Source organism: Leucoraja erinacea, chromosome 4 (genome assembly GCF_028641065.1).
Source record: "Leucoraja erinacea ecotype New England chromosome 4, Leri_hhj_1, whole genome shotgun sequence".
In the NCBI taxonomy this organism is placed as follows: Eukaryota; Metazoa; Chordata; class Chondrichthyes; order Rajiformes; family Rajidae; genus Leucoraja; species Leucoraja erinaceus.
This window is the reverse complement of record NC_073380.1, coordinates 46,707,347-46,722,406: the sequence shown is the minus strand read 5'-3', so window position 1 is coordinate 46,722,406 and position 15,060 is coordinate 46,707,347. Positions and strand designations below refer to the sequence as shown.

General features: G+C 43.0%; 1 protein-coding gene across 1 annotated transcript in view; it reads left to right on the top strand.

Annotated features, from left to right (window-relative positions):
• The first annotated feature begins 1,742 nt into the window (after window positions 1–1,742).
• Window positions 1,743–15,060, top strand: part of tatdn1 (TatD DNase domain containing 1) — a 61,740-nt gene continuing 48,422 nt past the window's right edge. Inside the window, exons 1-4 of the mRNA XM_055634166.1 lie at window positions 1,743–1,886; window positions 8,209–8,274; window positions 12,299–12,348; window positions 14,458–14,521. Coding sequence (XP_055490141.1) covers window positions 1,835–1,886; window positions 8,209–8,274; window positions 12,299–12,348; window positions 14,458–14,521 — 232 coding nt within the window. The 5' untranslated portion in view covers window positions 1,743–1,834. The remainder of the gene's footprint in view (window positions 1,887–8,208; window positions 8,275–12,298; window positions 12,349–14,457; window positions 14,522–15,060) is intronic.

The following is a 15,060-nucleotide window of genomic DNA, read 5'->3' as shown; positions in this document are numbered from 1 at the left end:
CAACCTGGCAGGTTCAAGTTCATTAAGCCAAGTTTTCCAACTGAGCATGGACAAGATGGGCTGAAGGGCCGATTTACATGCTGTATACCTCTGTAGTAATACTTGATAAAGAACTGCACGTTGGAAATCAGAAACATTTGCAGAGATGTGCTAGCATTGGAGAGTGCCCAGAGGAGGTTTACTGGAATGAGCCCTGAGATTGGATTAACATATGATGAGTGTTTGTCGACTCTGGGCCTGTACTCGCTGGAATTCAGAAGGATGATGCGGATCCTGATCGAAAATTACCGAATAGTGAATGACCTGGATAGAGTGAATGTAGAGAGGATGTTTCCACTCATGGCAGAGTCTAGGACAGAGGGCACTGCCTCAGAATAAAATGACGTACCTTTAGAAAGGAGATGAGGAGGGGTGGTGGATCTGTGAAATTCAATGTCAAAGACAGCTGTGGAAGCCAAGTCACTGGGTATTTTTAAAGCAGGGATTGTAAGCTTCTTGATTAATACAGGTATCAAAAGTTTCAGGGAGAAAGCAGGAAAATGGGGTTGAGAGGGACAAATAGATCAACCGTGATTGAATGGTGGAATAGCCTAATTGCCTAATTCTGCTCCTATAACATGAACCTAGATGCTGCCTGACCTAGAGTCGTAGTCTTACAGCGTGGAAATAGGCCCTCCGGCCCAACTGCCAACGTCCCATCTACACTAGTCCCACCTGACTGCATTTGGCCCATATAACTCTAAGCCTGTCCTATCCATTGTCTAAGATTTTCCAGCATTTCCTGTTTTTCTTGCTGCAGGTTTTGTGATCTGATAACACAGACTGGCACAGGGGGTTTCAGCGTACCGTTGATCATTTGCTTCAGCAGGTCGTTCAACCATTAACCCGATGGCTTACAGTGGTGCAGCGGTAGAGTTGCTGCCTTACAGCGCAAGAGACTCGGCTTCAATCCTGTCTACGGGTGCTGTCTGTGACCACGTGGATTTTATCCGGCTGCTCCGATTTCTTCCCACATCTCAAAGACGTCCAAATTTGTAGATTGGCTTCTGTAAATTGTCCCTATTGTGTAGGATAGAACTAGTATACGGGGTGATCGTTGGTCAGTCTGGACTCAGTGGGCCAATAGGTCTGTTTCTGTGCTGTATCTCTAAACTACACTAAGCTTCATTCTTCTAGTTTAGTTTAGTTTATTTATTGTCACGTACCCAGGTATAGTGAAAAGCTTTTGTTATGTGCTAACCAGTCAACAGAAAGAAAATAATTGATTACAATGGAGCCATTCAGTGTACAGCTACATAATAAAGGTAATAACGTGAATAAAGTTTTTTGCAAGATAAAGCCAGTAAGGTCCAATCAAAGATAGTCCGAGGGTCACCAATGAGGTTCAGGATTGCTCTCTAGTTATTGGTAGGATGGTTCAATTGTCATCGGTGGTAGGATTGGAATTAGTCTATTCAGCCCATGAAGTCGACTCCGCCATTCAATCATGGGTGATCTATCTCTCCTTTCTAACCCCATTCTTCTGCCTTCTTCCCATAACCCTTGACGCCCATACTAATCAAGAATTTATCTATCACTGCCTTAAAAATATCCATTGGCTTGGCCTCCACAGCCTTCTGTGGCAGAATTGCCTGATAACAGCTGGGAACTAAACTGTCCTTGAATCTGGAGGTGTGTGTTTTCACACTTGTGTACCTTTTGCCCGGTGTGAGTGGGGAGTGTCGTCCATCGCCGGGTGTCGGCCGTCCCGCTTTAGGATGTTTGGTCCCGCTTGCCCCGACTTCAACCCGCCCAGGTCAGGGGTCAGCGAAAGAGCAAGCAGTTCCGGGAGCGGATGGCGGCCAAGTTCCCCGCCGTGCGGAGGATGGCGGCCTTTACCTTCATCGGTGAGTGTTGGAGCTGAAGGGCGGCCCTGCACGGGAGGACGCTGGGCCGCGGGCTGGCTCCCGGCCTGACCGGGGCCTTTAGCAACAGCGGGCGGGCGGGCGGCTCCCTCCCTCCCGGGGGCCGGCCTGTGGACGGGGCTCCCTGTTCCCTAGGCCCTTGCCGGCAGCTCCTGCAGCCTGGCGCCCGGCTCAAGCGCCCACACGCCGGCCGGCCGGCCAGGGCCAAGCTCTTGTAGCTTCGCTATAAGATCACTGGGCCAGGGTGCAAGCGCCCGGCCGACGGGGACCGCCCAGGTCGGAAGGGGAAGCTCCCGGCGACTGCAATTCTCCCCATAGAGCCTGACCCACTTCCGTTAAACGACATCGCTCACCCTGTCCTGCTTCATCCAGTGAATCACCTACACTCTCTCTGTGTAGAAAGATGACCCAGATGATACATCCCCTCACTTTAGTTGTACTGGGAATGTTGATGAAGCTGTCCTTTGCCTTGACGGTGGCAGTGGCTTTAGTCAGAGCGTGTGACTTGGAGATGACAGTACTATCCGAAATACATATCCTGATATATGTTGTGACAGAATTCCCATGAGATGCACCTTTGCAGCAGTGCGTTTGGCGTATGATCTGTTTAAAATATAGTTCATGTTAAATCACGTTTTCTTTCAAAATAGTGCAGAAAAATTGATTTAATTATGTCCGTAAAAAAGACTGTTTTCGTCTGAATTAAGTTGAAAACATTGAATTTAAGGACCAGGACATTTAACCATAAATATAGGCTGATATAAATAAGACAATTGAATAAACATCAATCTAAATGAATTATTGCGATGAAACTAACGCTTTTAAACACGGTTATCATAATAGGAGATAGTGTGAAAGCAAGATTGTTGCAATACAAAAGATAATATTTTGCTGTTACATTCGGCAACAAAAGTTGTTAACGGCTCCACTATGTTGAAGTAAAATGATAAAAGCATAGTTGGTAAATTCATGTGGAATCTCATTTCTACTTACCAAAGAGCATGAATAGCTGTGGACATAAATATTAGCAAATTTTGCAGTCAGTAGGCAAAAGACAATGTACAAAATAGCATAAAGAAACATGGCATATGTTTACTTAAGACAGAAATAGACCTTTTGCTGACTTCAAGGCCTGGTGGCAAAATTAGGATTAAATACTTTTTATTTATTATAATGCATTTAAATCAACATCAATGTGACTTTAACACTGAAATAAAAACAAACTAGTGAACATACTCAGGTGGTCAGGCAACATCTGTGAGAAGAGAAACAGTTAATGTTTCAGTTCGGATCCTGGAATGTTCCCCATGTTGGGGGAGTTCAGAACCAGGGTTTACAGTTTAAGAATAAGGGGTAGGCTGTTTTGGACTCAGATGAGGGAAAACTTTTTCACCCAGAGAGTTGTGAATCTGTGGAATTCTCTGCCACAGAAGGCAGCGGAGGCCAATTCACTAGATGTTTTCAAGAGAGTTTAGTTTAGAGAGTTAGTTTAGTTTAGTTCAGTCCACCGGGTCCGCGCCGAACAGTGATCCCTGCACATTAACACTATCCTACACCCACTGGGGGCAATTTTTTACATTGACTAAGCCAATTAACCTACAAACCTGTACGTCTTTGGAGACATACTACTTTGTTAGGTTTAGCTCTTAGGGCTAACAGAATCAATGTATATGGGGGGGAAAAGCAGGAACAGGGTACTAATTTTCGATGATCAGCCATGATCATATTGCTGGTTCGAAGGGCCGAATGGTCTACTCCTGCACCCATTTTCTATGTGACTAGTTTTCTCTTTCCACATGCTGCTTTACCTTATGAAAATTTGCCACATTTTCAGGTTTTATTTCAGACTTCTAGCATCTAGTTTTTTTTATGGTGTGTTTTGGATACTGGTTGTTTTCACAGCTTGAGATTTATTTGTCGCAATTATCAGAACTTTTAAACCTTTTTAGGGATGAATGATAATATATCTATTATGTTCAATAATACATTCTGTTGTCACAGCGTGCTAATATTCAGTAGGTGGATATTAAGGCCAATGTCCTATTATCTTGAATAATTATAATGAGATGTTCCATTATTCTCTTTCCTGTTTGAAGAATTCAACATTCTTTAATTAATCCCTCGCATTTTAGTATTCTGATTCTGAAAATTATTTTTTCACTTTTACTTTATTACCCTGGAGCCCAGAATAATTTATTGTCAAGATATCAGAACACAATACTATATTCAGAATTATAGGTTGCTTTATTCTCAGTGATTTGTAACATTTTGACATTCTGCAAGAGATTTCAAACTAAAATAAGTGAAATGTCTCCAGCATGAATCATTTTTTCCCTTGCTTGTGAACTGATTGGATTGTGAATCAGCTTAGTTATAACCATTGAGTTGGTGCTTTCTGGCCCCGTTGAATTGGTTTGGACGAATATTTACCCATTTTGATTTAAGTTTAGTTTGGAGATACAGTGCGAAAGCAGGCCCTTTGGCCCACTGAATCCACACCGACCAGCGATCCACACACATTAACACTATCCTACACACACGAGTGCCAATTTACACTTGTACCAAGCATATTAACCTACTAACCTGTATGTCTTTGGAGTGTGGGGGAAAACAGAAGATTTCTGAGAACGTACAAACTCCATACAGATAGAACCTGTAGCGGAGATCGAACCTGGGTCTCTGGCGCTGTAAGCGCTGTAAGGCAGCCCCACCATTCTGAACATATTCTGTGAGCTAAAATATCAGAGGTCCGGCCAGCGCGGCCTGAGAACTTTGGACATTGCAGTCTTCAGGGAGGAAGCGGCCGCTTCAGTCCAGGCCGCTGAAGAATGTTCACCCGAAGCCGATGATCCAGCTTCGCGGCAGAGGACCTGAAAACATCGAGTTGGCTGAGGAGGCCACATATAGACCCCGACCTCGGGTGGACTATGAGGGGGAGAACTGGATATTTTTAGTACCTTACCTCACAGTGAATTCTGCTGTGGGGGGACGTTTCTCGTTGATTTCTATAGTGTACTGTTCTGTGTCTTTTTTCTTTTTCTCTTTTTTGTTTTGTATGGATTTATTGACATTTAATCTGTTCAATTAGTTTAATCAATCTCTATAAAGCACTTTGGTTCAAATTGATTTTGTTGAAAAGTGCTATATAAATAAACATTATTATAACAAAAAACAAACTCCTGAAGGAACTCGATAGGTCAAGCAGCATCTATGGAGGCAAAGTCATTGTGATATTTGTAATGGGACCCTGCATCTAACTTTTCCTCAGTAATTTTATTCTTCCTCCTCGGTATCTTCAATTATATCACTGTGATTTAAAATAGTAAAAAATGATTGAACGCTCAGCACACCCACATTGGAACTGCAGAGGCTGGTGTACAAAAAAAGACCCAAAGTGCAGGAGTGACTCAGTGGGTCAGGCAGCATCTCTCAAAAACATGGATAGGTGATGTTTCGAGTTGTGTCTGAAGTCCGAGGTATAGATGGTGAACAGGAAGGGAGAGAAGATCATCCCCTGTGTTGCTCACTACCATGTCTGAGACACAGTTCTGTGGCCTGACACACTGTGGTCATCCAGTCGGGTAGTTGGATCATCCACCCGCATCTTCGTCGATTTACTCCCTAGCAGTGCAGGCCGGATGGTGTTAAAAACACTGGAGAAGTAAAAAAACATGACTCTCACAGTTATCACACTCATCCAGGTGAGCATAGGAACGATGGAGCAGGTGGATGATGGTATAGTATAGTATAGTATATCTTTATTGTCATTTTCCTGAGTACTCATACCCAGAGGAAACAAAAAAACGTTGCTTAACCAGTGTCCATTCAGTGTGCAGTAAAAAATAAATAGAATTAAAAATACATATATCATGAACAAATTAAACACTACTCTCCACTAAACATCAACAGGCGTTCCGATCGGCAGCGGCACGGCAGTGGCTCTGCTGCAGTGTGTCCAGGTTGGTGGTTGGTGCGCGATACTTTGGCAGGGGGCAAAGTCCGTTTATCAGTCTTATAGCCTGCGGAAAGAAGCTGAGGAGCATCCTTGTCCTTGACCCCCACCTTTGTTTGGTAGGCGAACTGCAGGGGTCCAGGTTGGGTTTAACCAGGGGTCGCAGGTGAGTGAGAACCAGCCTCTCCAGGGAGATTTATGCACAGAGAGAAAGAGCTAACATTCTTGGCAATTGACCTTTCATTATGATTTATCAGGAAGGTATAACTTGAAACAATAACTCTATTTTCTGTACCAACGCTGCCTAACCTGTTGAATTTTTTTTTAAATGTCCTATTTTAATTTTATTTCTAGCATGTATAGTTTATTGCTTTTTTAATGAAACTAATTTGTTTTGTGGAATATTTATAAATTACTCATCTAAATTTAAATATAAATTAGTCACTTACTATTTAAATTGCAGGTACCATAATTTATTTATGGTCTTTGCTGTATTAGCTGACATGGTTAAAGTTGTGTAGAAGCGAACAGCAGATGCTGGTTTATACCGTAGAGAGACACAAAGTGCTGGAATATCTCGGCAGGTCAGGCAGCATCTTTGGAGAAAAAGAATAGACTGAAAGTCTGAAGAAGGGTCCAGACCTGAAACATCACCTGTCCTTCTTCTCCAGAGATGCTGCCTGACCCACTGAGTTCCTCCAGCACTTTGTGTTTATCTTCTGGTTAAAGTTGTAGTGTTTGTATGTTTGGTTAGAATGTGTATCGTTTCTGACGGCTATCTTTGATCTCTGCAGGAGGGTGAGAATAATTTTGGTCTGATCCTTCATCCCTGCCCCAATGCCTTGGTTCACATTTAAACACAAATATTTGTTGAGTGAACAACCCTGCCATGTATAGGAGTAGATGCCCCAATAAATCAGTGTTAATAATCCAGGGAAGAGAAAAACATTAAAAAAAACTATTGAGCTGCTAAAAAAATTGTATATCTTGATGACTTTTTAGCACAACACTGAGATGAGGTGAAGAGCTGGACATATCTGGCAAAGGTTAAATTGTCTCTTGGCGATGATGTGCCACTGACAGCATTGGCTTCCATTACTTTGCTGAAAATTGTACATAGACTGGCTGGATAGCAATTCGTTTTTTTTCCTGCTTCATGTGAACAGGACATGCTTGGGAAATTTTCTACATTGTCATATATATGCCGTTGTGGTAACTGTTCTGGAAAAAAACTAGGCTTGAAGCACTGTTAGTTCTTGAATATAGGTTACCAGTCCTGAAAGGTAAACTTAATAGAAAAACTGTTAGAAATTAGAACTGTGGAAGGGATGGAAACCTCATTCAAATATTCAAACACAGAAATATTACAGGCATATTGAACACACGTGGGTCCCTATAAAATATGACAATAACCAATTAATATATTGCATGGAATTTGGTTGAGGAATGAATATAATATTGTTCTGGATGCCAGTGAGAACTCCCCTTTGAACAGAAGAAACACTATCCTCATTGCTGCACAGGAATAAAGAGGAAGAAGATTGGACTTGTTTTGCCTTCCATCACAGTGAGGAATGTGGGGAATCCGCTGTGGTGGATGTTTATGTTAACTTTTATCTATTTGTGTGTCTTGTTGCTTTTGTTCGTATGGCTATATGGTAATTTCCATATCACTTAATTGGTACACGTGACAATAAAAGACCTTTGAAACCTTAGAATGTTAAGGTAGATCATGTACTTCTCTTTGGACTGGGATCTACTAACTGGAAGGCAAGGGTCCTGAAAGATGAGCTAAGGCTGACCCTAGGGTTACCTGTGGTTGTGTGCTTCCCTGTGGCTGGCCAAAACAAAAACATTCATAAAGTCTTGTAGCAAAAGAAGGGCTCCGGCTTGAAATATTGCCTGTTCATTCCCTCCTTGCTTGCTGCCTGGCCTGTTTAGTTCCTCAACACCGGCAAGTTGTGTTTTGTTCATAAATTATAATGCTGCTTTTAACAAATGAACAGCATCCATTGCCGTTTTCATTGTTCCAGGGAATGCATTTTCAATTGGATTGTTTTCTGAGGTGGTGCTTGTGTGGGCCAATTCATAGTAATTCAATAACACACAGTTTTTTATCCTTAATTGGGAATTGCTTTCATGCTAAAATATGTCAGGGAAATACACAAAAGCATTCACAATATAAATATTAATGAAGCTTCTGTAAGATATTTATAAACCTTATTGTTTTCAATGTAAAATAATTGATATAAATTTTCTGAAATGTTCTCTTGGCCTTTAGTGTTGTTTATTTTGTTTACTGTTTAATCCCGTAATCTCTTTAATTTATTTAATATTTTATTCCCTTATCAGACATTGGTATAAATCTGACTGATCCTATGTTTCATGGGATTTATCGTGGTACTCAAAAGCACCAAGGTAAGTTTAATAATTTAATCTATGTAATAATGTTTTCATACTCTATTCAAAGAACGTGATTATCCAAATAGTTTGTGAAATGCTGCTTTTTATGGTCGTGCACTGTAAGCTAACATGGCTAAGACACCCTATTGTTCTAATGCTTACATTTTGAAATTTTGTACATGAATGTAAGGTACCTTTCAGTTCCCTTTAATGGTCATTAATAGTGATGGTGGGATAAAAATCACAAATTTGAATTAGTTTTTATTTCTAGTGAAATTTGTGCGTACAACACAATTCAGGATTAAGTGTTTTTTATACCAGTAGCATTACCACGTCATCAAATAATCAGGGAAGAGCATTTTCACCTATTTGTCGTTATTTTTTGGTGGCTTCAAGATCTGTTATAATTTGGACGGGTACATGGATCGGATAGGTTTACAAGGATGTGAGCCAAAAGCAGGCAGGTGAGACTGGTCGGCATGGGCAGGTTGGGCTGAAGGGCCTGTTTCCATAAAAAAATATTGACAATCAAGGATCTCATGCAAATTATATGAAGTCTGTAACACTTTTTAAAATTCAAAATTCTCTTTGTCTGGTATGTTATCACTTGGAGAACGTCATAAGTGTCTTATGGCATTCAGGGTTTGTGGTGTTGCACCTAAATTTTAGGAGTAAAGGGCCTGTCCCACTTGCGTGTCCTTGGCATGCAAATTACGCGACCTCGTGGTCGCGTTGAGGGGCACGGGCATCGTATGGCCGTGCGGGGCCGGTCCCACTGAGAAACATGGAGGGGTATGTAATTGTGTGCGACATCGCGTGGGGCTCTGAAATTTTTGTAGCGAACAAAATCTTTGAGCGCCAACGGCCTGTCGCGGAACTGACGGCCAAAGTGGGACAGGCCCAAGAACCTGGCGCGACGCAACGCCTCACCTGCAACAGCAGCAGAAGCAGGCAAACGATCGCCGAACTCGGCCTGGGGCTCACGGCCGTTGTGGTCTGGATCCGCCCCCAATTCGACTCCCAGAACGGGGCCAAGAAAATTGAAGATAGACACAAAATGCTGGAATAACTCTGGGACCGGCAGCATCTCTGGAGAGAAGCAATGCGTGACGTTTCGGGTCAAGACCCTTCTTTTCAGACTGAAGAAGAGTCTCAACACGAAACATCACCCATTGCTTCACTCCAGAGAAGCTGCCGGTCCTGCTGAGTTACTCCAGCTTTGTGTCCACCTTCAAATGATGTCACGCGCTCCAGACGGCTGTGCGGTCAAATGAAGTCGGCACGACCTTCGCGGGACCGTCGCGGCTAAACGCGACCACGAGGTCGCTTAATTTGCGTGCCAAGGACATGTAAGTGGGACAGGCCCTTAACACTACACAACACTTTTTCCAGAAGCATGTATTCAAGTGCCTGAGGCTTGCCTCAGCATGGCGTGATAGGGCCTAGGCAGCTGTTCCATGCAAGTTAATACTTGCTTGGGTCTCCTTAAGAAATACCATTCCCTCCACTATTCATAATCCTCGGTGATCCCAGGTAGCCAACTCTTGCCTTAACAACTATCTTCATTGATAAGCCCTGATCTCCTCCTCCCACAACTGAGCCTCTTGTCCACTGCTTTCCAGGGGCTCTAGTCTAAAGAAAAGGCCTTTTTTTAATAGGACGTGATTGGTTACTTAATTTCCTAGCATCCTACCCAGAATATTGTTTGTTGGCCCGTCCCACGATAATGGGTTAACAGGTGTTTTGTTTGTACACCTGTTTCGAGGCAATGCTTTTTTGGTTTATGCCCACAAGTACTCTTGGAGTGATCTCTAGTGGTAGCAAGACTATCCTAACAACATTAGTAATAAGCGAGTTCGGTATCTCGATAAACGCAAGGAATCATGGGATTTGTCAAAGGTCATTCGGAATTTTAAAAAGCGAACGCAGTGCTGTATAAACTGTGTATAAATTGTTAACTATTCTACAAAGGATTTATTATTTTCATTTAAACCTTAATGTGTTTGCTAATGGAATAAGAAAATATTACTTGTGTTTGAAACATTTTCTTATCTTTATTCATAATTTATGTGTAAAAATGTATTTAATCTGAGGCAGGCAGCGACTGTATCAGTGTGATGTGGGCTGATGCTTTGCCGACATGTACCATTAAGGCAAAGATTAATCACCGAGGAAAACGGAGTACAGTGTTGTCCATGTGAAGAAGCCGCCAATCCAATATAAGACATTTAACTGCGAAATACCTGCCCTTTAGTATTGGATAGATTGAGTAGAGGGTCTGTGCTGTTCCATGTTTGCGGTGGTTGCGTTGCGTTTTCCCCAGCCATCTGGCCCAGTGCACGTTGACCAGCACAGTTCGCCAGCCCTTGTTTGCAGAGGCTCTTTGTGCAGGTGTTACCCTAAAGGTTTTGTGGAAGTTCTGTGTTAGGATTGGGCACGCAGTGAGCTATCGAGAGGGCTGTTAGATCAGATCAGCCAGGTTGCCGAGTGGCCGATGGGTGGATTTTGATGGGTCGTTATTAAACTGTTCTGTCTGAGCGACATCGCCAGCTCGCTCTCTCCCTGATCCCCCCCACCCCAACTGTTGTCAAAATCTGACTGAGAAACTCTCTCACTCATATTATGGGTTGGCTCAGCGTTTGCCCACTTGCTGGGGCGGGTGGCACCTCCTTCAAAGAGAGCGAGTACAGGTCCCGTTAGCCGGAGAGCTGTGACTCACTCCTGAGTGAAGCCTCTAGTTTGGCTTTGGTTCAAATGGCTGCAAATTCTCATAATTATCACCGCCCGGTCAGCCGGACCAGGCTCCCAACTGTGTGCCCTGACAGACTGGAACCAACCCCAGAGGTTAAAGGGACAGCGTCTTTATTTAAGCCAACCCACCTCTAAAGTTTAACCAGCCTGTTTGAATCCAATCTGAACTTTCTAACCTATCCCTACATGGCACATTCTCCTCGTTTCCTTTAATCCAGGAAGATTGTTTAGATAGGACTGCCTCAATTTGGTTGACCGCACAATTTGTAATTCGTGTAAATCAATATCAAATTTGAATGGCTGTGCCTCAGGCTAATGCCAGGGATTTGATAATTGACAGGTTCGTTCCAGGCATTCTTGCGTTTTCAATGCTGGTGCTGTATGGAGAATATTTTAAATAGATACATTGTGGATTTGTGCAGCCTCAGTACGCTGTGGCTACCTGCTGACATATTTGACAGATACATTTTAGGCAGGGGAGTGCTGGAATCTTAACGTTCGGGAATGGTTTGAGTTGGAGGACCACGCCTCCCATGGGGGCAACGGGTAGGGAACCGGTGCATTGGAGGAGCAGACCCAGCACTTGGTCTAGTTTATTTATGAATCTCATTGAAATTAATATGCAGGTCCGTACACACACACAGTAGCTAGGAACTTAATTTTAACTCTTGTTAAAAAAAAAATTTAAATTGCAGGAATTGTGGGGTGGGTGGATATGACACAGAAAATATTAGATACATCCTGAACAGCTTTTGAAATTTTCAAGGAGAAGCAAAAAAAAACAGACTAAAGAGGCTGAGCAATGGCACAGCTGGTAGAGCTGTTGCCTCACAACGTTTGCTCCCACATTCCAAAGACATGCGGGTTTGTCGGTTAATTGGCCTCTGTAAATTGCTCCGGTGTGTAGGCAGTGGGAAAGTGGGATAACACAGAACTAGTGTGACCAAGTGATTGAAGATTGGCTTGGGCCAAAGGGCCTGTTTACATGTTTCTCCAAATAAACTAAAACTGGGGCAAATTTTGAAAAATAACACTTTTACTTCAAAAAAGAACAAGCTGCATATTTGGTTTGCAATTGCTGCACAGTGTGTTGCTAAAACTCCACCTAGCCAACCAATGAAACCTATAGTGTTGAAATGTTATGATATATTTACCATAATGCTGGTACCATCTCCTCCTGCGTGCAAAGTGTTGTTTAATTACTAGCGGCTTGGACAACAAAAGCATTTATTTACTTGTCCCAAATGAGGATTTTTAAGATGCAGAATCTGTTTGTGGACTCTTACAGATGACTTTCTGGATGTAATCCAAAGAGCAGCAAAAATTGGAGTTCAGAAGGTAAACCGAATTGTCTTTTATGTGGAGGAACAGCTTTTAACAATTTTGTTTGAAGATCAATTTGTAAATTGTTTGGATATTCAGAATTAAGATCGAGTTGCCAGATTGATGTGTATCAAATCCTGCAAGAAACGCGGAATTTGCGGATAAGTTGTTAAAAGATGGCTGGAGATGACTCGTGAGTGAACCATATCTTAGCTAAAAAAATTGCTCTCTTGATTATAAAATAACATTTTGGAATTTGTGTAGGAAAGAACTGCAGATACTGCTTTTAATCAAAGGTTGACACAAAATGCTCGAGTAACTCAGCAGCACAGGCAGCATCTCTGTGGAGAAGGAATGGGTGATGTTTCTGGTCGAGACCCTTTAAACTGATGTCAGGGGAGTGGGTGGGACAGAGATAGAATGTAGTCAGAGTCAGTAAAACTGGTGAGAGAACTGGTAAGGCGAGGGGATAGAGAGAGGGAGAGGGAAAGCAACGGCTATTTGAAGTTAGAGAAGTCAATGTTTATACTGCTGGCGTGTAAGCTACCCAAGCGAAATATGAAGTGCTGTTCCTCGAACAGGAGGCCCAGGACAGAAAGTTCAGATTGGGAATGTGAGGGGGGAGAATACACCTCCGCTCAGTCCGTCTTAAAAATATCTCCGCTCAGTCCACCTTAAAAACGCCTCCGCTCAATCCGCCTTAAGAACACTCTGCTCAGTCCGCCTTAAACTTCTGTACATCGGCGAGACCAAGCGCAGGCTCGGCGATCGTTTCACTGAATTCCAGTTCAGAACCCAGTTCTCCAACCAGTCTTAAGGGCCTGTCCCACCTGCATGCGGCAAGCGCGACCAAACCGGAAGTGGGGGCTGTGCGGAGGCCGAGTGAGTGACGTGAAGTTCGAGCGAAGTCCGTGCGTGACGTACGGCATCAAGACGCTGCGCACGCCCGTCGAGGTGCAACGTACGGCGTTGAGGCGGCTGCAGGCCGGCAGGTTGTTGCCGTGCGGAATTTTTGAACACAGTCAGGTTTTTGGAGCCCCGCGCGATGTCGGGACCAGCTCCGCACAACTCCATACGGCTCTGGCGATCGAAGTGGGACCGGCCCCGCGAGGCCGTACGGCTCAAGCGACCATGTTAGGTCGCGCTTGTCGCATGCAGTCGCATGCTGGTGGGACAGGCCCTTAACTGTCCCTGACTACATTCTATCTCTGTCCCCCTCACTCCCCTGACATCAGTCTGAAGAAGGGTCTCGACCCGAAACGTCACCCATTCCTTCTCTCCAGAGATGTTGCCTGTCATGCGTTGAAATTTTGTCTTTAAAGAATCGGCTGAACACTAACATTTAAAAAAAAATTGAACCTTTGTTGGATCGTTCAAAGAAACTATTTGAAAAGTTTTTGAAAGAATTATATTGACATCACGCATTTCCTAATAATTAGTCTGTATTTAATCCTTTCTTGAACTTTTTGCATTCTCTGTGTAATTTACTATCTGTCCGCATTTCCCTATGGATGTAAAACAGGAAATTATCAAAAACTACACAATATGGCAGAGAAATTTCAGGCCACTTTAAAGGCTGTTAGATTGTCCTAACAGCAGACGATCTCTAACCATTTAGATCCCTGGCTCCCCTCCTTTGTTTGCTAGTGTTGGGTTGGGTAATGGAGTGGGGTAATGGGCAAAAATGCGGGAAAGCATTGGAGCCCAGCATTAATCACTGGTGTTGTGCTCTGACTAGATGGTGTCCAAAACTAGATGGGTGGTTGGAGTAATGGAGTCGTGTTGGTGGCGAGGGTATGGGTATAGGTTTGGGGGAGGGGGGGGGGGGGGGGGGGTGCATGGGGTGTAGAGGGAGAATCAAAAGGAGCCTGACATTGAAGGATGGCAGTGTTTGGTGATATTGGTCATTTGAGGACATTGATATATTTGAGATTTGCGGAAAATCAGGAAGCCAGGGGCTGGGTCATTGTTTGAGCAGACCCCCATCTTAGCTGTTGATCTAGAAAGGATCACGATTGCATTCAACCATCAAATTGCATATGCCAAGTGAAAGAATACAATTATATTTCTAGGCATATGCATTTAAACTTTGTCTTGCCTAATGATTTTTCTTTTAATCCTCAGTTCATGATTACAGGAGGCAGTTTGCAAGATAGTACAGATGCCCTGGAACTGGCAAAGACAAGTGGTAACAGAAGAAATTTATTCTGCTTAAGTATTTCTCTTGGAAAGCATACTGTACAAATTTAGGTGTAGCTACAGTTCCCAAGATAATGTTTGGGACAAAGACCCGTCATTTATTTATTTGCCTCTGTACTCCACAATTTGAGATTTGTAATAGAAAAAAATCATATGTGGTTAAAGTGCACATTGTCAGATTTTATTAATGGCCATTTTGATAAATTTTGGTTTCACCATGTAAAAATTACAGCAGTGTTTATACATAGTCCCCCAATTCAGGGCACCATAATGTTTGGGGCACATGGTTTCACAGGCGCTTGTAATTGCTCAGGTGTGTTTAACTGTCTCCTTAATGCACGTATAAGAGAGCTCCTAGCACCTAATCTTTCCTCCAGTCTTTCCATCACCTTTGGAAATGTTTATTGCTATATATCAACATGAGGACTTGGTCAATGAAAATCAAAGAAGCCATTATGAGACTGAGAAACAAGAATAAAACTGTTAGAGACATCAGCCAAACCTTAGGCTTACCAAAATCAACAGTTT